Source organism: Dioscorea cayenensis, chromosome 19 (genome assembly GCF_009730915.1).
Source record: "Dioscorea cayenensis subsp. rotundata cultivar TDr96_F1 chromosome 19, TDr96_F1_v2_PseudoChromosome.rev07_lg8_w22 25.fasta, whole genome shotgun sequence".
NCBI classification, from domain to species: domain Eukaryota; kingdom Viridiplantae; phylum Streptophyta; class Magnoliopsida; order Dioscoreales; family Dioscoreaceae; genus Dioscorea; species Dioscorea cayenensis.
Genome location: NC_052489.1, coordinates 10,705,893 through 10,707,903, shown reverse-complemented (window position 1 = coordinate 10,707,903; position 2,011 = coordinate 10,705,893). Strand labels below are relative to the sequence as shown.

The following is a 2,011-nucleotide window of genomic DNA, read 5'->3' as shown; positions in this document are numbered from 1 at the left end:
ATCCAGATGTCATCCACATGGTAAACAATGTTTTTATTCGTTTAAACTATTTCTATTTTCGTCGCCATTTGGCTTGCCGATGCATATTTTGTTGATAGTGGAAACTATTCGATAGATGTTTAGCAATAGAATTTGGTGATAACGCAATGGAAGCTTACCCTCTCAGACACAAACGGAATTGCCACGGCAAAAGCCGAGTACAGTCGATTGTCCAGTCTATGTCATGTATTTCATAGAGCAAATACTCGCTGGCGAGAAACGAAAACTTCACTAGACGGACATTCCACACTTGCGTCTACGTTTTGCGGCTCGCATATTGATGGATGGCATTGCCCGTGGTCGCCAGACTTTCGGAGAATCAAAGAACTGTTAGGATATGTTTAACAATACGTTGTTATTAACCTGACTTTTCTTCTAGTTTGAGTTTTGGACATGTACTTATTTGCATATCACTATGATGTTTTGAATAAGAGTTGTTTGTCATGCACGTATATGGTTGTCTACTTAAAAAGAATCGTTCTTAGTTAAAATTAGTTCATACTGCTTAAATATCACTCATATTGCTTAAATTTCATCCATACTGGTTAAAATTAGTAGTTTTCACTTTAAATTAGAACATACCGCTTTTGTTGTGGCAAGCTACACGTAAATAACATCATCTAGTCAGTCAGCTATCGATGCATTACAGGATCTACGGTTATGACCAGCATCATGGCAACGACTGCATCATAATTCGTGAGCCATTGATGCTTGTGAGTCTAGACACTTCCGTCTTGGCCGACCAACTGGCTTCTTGGTGATTGGAGGGCGCACAAGTAGTTCACAGTTTAACTACTTGTGCTTGTCATTATCTAGTACTGGGAATATGACTTCTGTATATGCTTGTCGGTAAGCATCCACTGTGAAGTAGTCATCGACATATCGATGAATATTTGTGTCTGTCTGTAGTATTGCCGCATAAGCATGTTTGCATGGAATGCCATATACCTGCCACCTACGACATGAGCATGTCCGAGCGTTCAAACTGATGCAGTAGTTCTTCTGGTCAACCACTTCAAAATGGTCACCGTCGGAACGGCAGACCAGTAGGTTGCGAGACTCTTCAACAAGTTCCTCAATCTTTCGATGTATGGCAGGACATAGACATCTCTCACATCTGTGAGATTGTTCACGTCAATGACACAACATGCCCATTAGCTTAAACCTTTGTACAAAAGAAGAGTCATGAAATAATAAGTAGAAATATTAAAACTTAATCAGAAACACTATAATTTAATCCTAAACGATGTAACTTAAGCTGTAACAATTAAACTTAAGCGAAATATTTGAAACTTAATCAGAAAATAATAATTTAATCATAAACAATGCAAGTTAAGCGAGAAATCTTAATATTAAGTGATAACAATTAAACATACGTGAAAAAAATTTAAACTTAATCGAAAAAGTTATAATTCAATCGTAAACTATTTATATTAAGTGGAAACAATTAATATTAAGCGAAATAATTGAAACTCAATCGGGAACAAATAAATTTAAGGGAAATGGTGCGTACCTTATCGAGTCTCCCTCCATCTCTCACCTTTGAACATGTAGTTTGCCAGTGCGCCCGATCGGTTTTTTGTATCAACCATTGATGTGCATCTGCCGATGTGTTTAACATATCGGCAACAGCGTCATCGAATTCTTTTTCAGCACATGAAAACGCAATTCTCGATAATATAGACCATCATCTTTCTTTTAGTGACTTGCCAAGTCTGACATTTGCTTTCATGAAGTTTGCTTCCAAGTGGCGCAAATAATATGCATGTAGTGAGGAAGGGAATACCTTCGCAACACCATTGATAAGGCCCTTAGACCTATCAAATATAAATGTAATAAGTTTCACATATTCGTCATCATCGTATATAGTATCTCCAAGCTTTGACAAGAACCACATCAAGTTCGCATCCGTTTCATTATCTATGATTGCAAATACCACATGAAAGAAACCATCATTCCCATCTTTTCCCAT

The 2,011-nt window shown here is 37.3% G+C and overlaps 1 protein-coding gene across 1 annotated transcript; it reads right to left on the bottom strand.

The window, feature by feature from the left end:
- Positions 1-831: 831 nt before the first annotated feature.
- On the bottom strand, positions 832-2,011 carry LOC120284037. Its single transcript, XM_039290862.1, has 3 exons — positions 1,750-2,011; positions 1,553-1,683; positions 832-1,119 (listed from the first exon to the last, which is right to left on the bottom strand). Exons 1-3 carry the CDS (start codon positions 2,009-2,011, stop codon positions 832-834), a joined length of 681 nt encoding a protein of 226 aa, XP_039146796.1.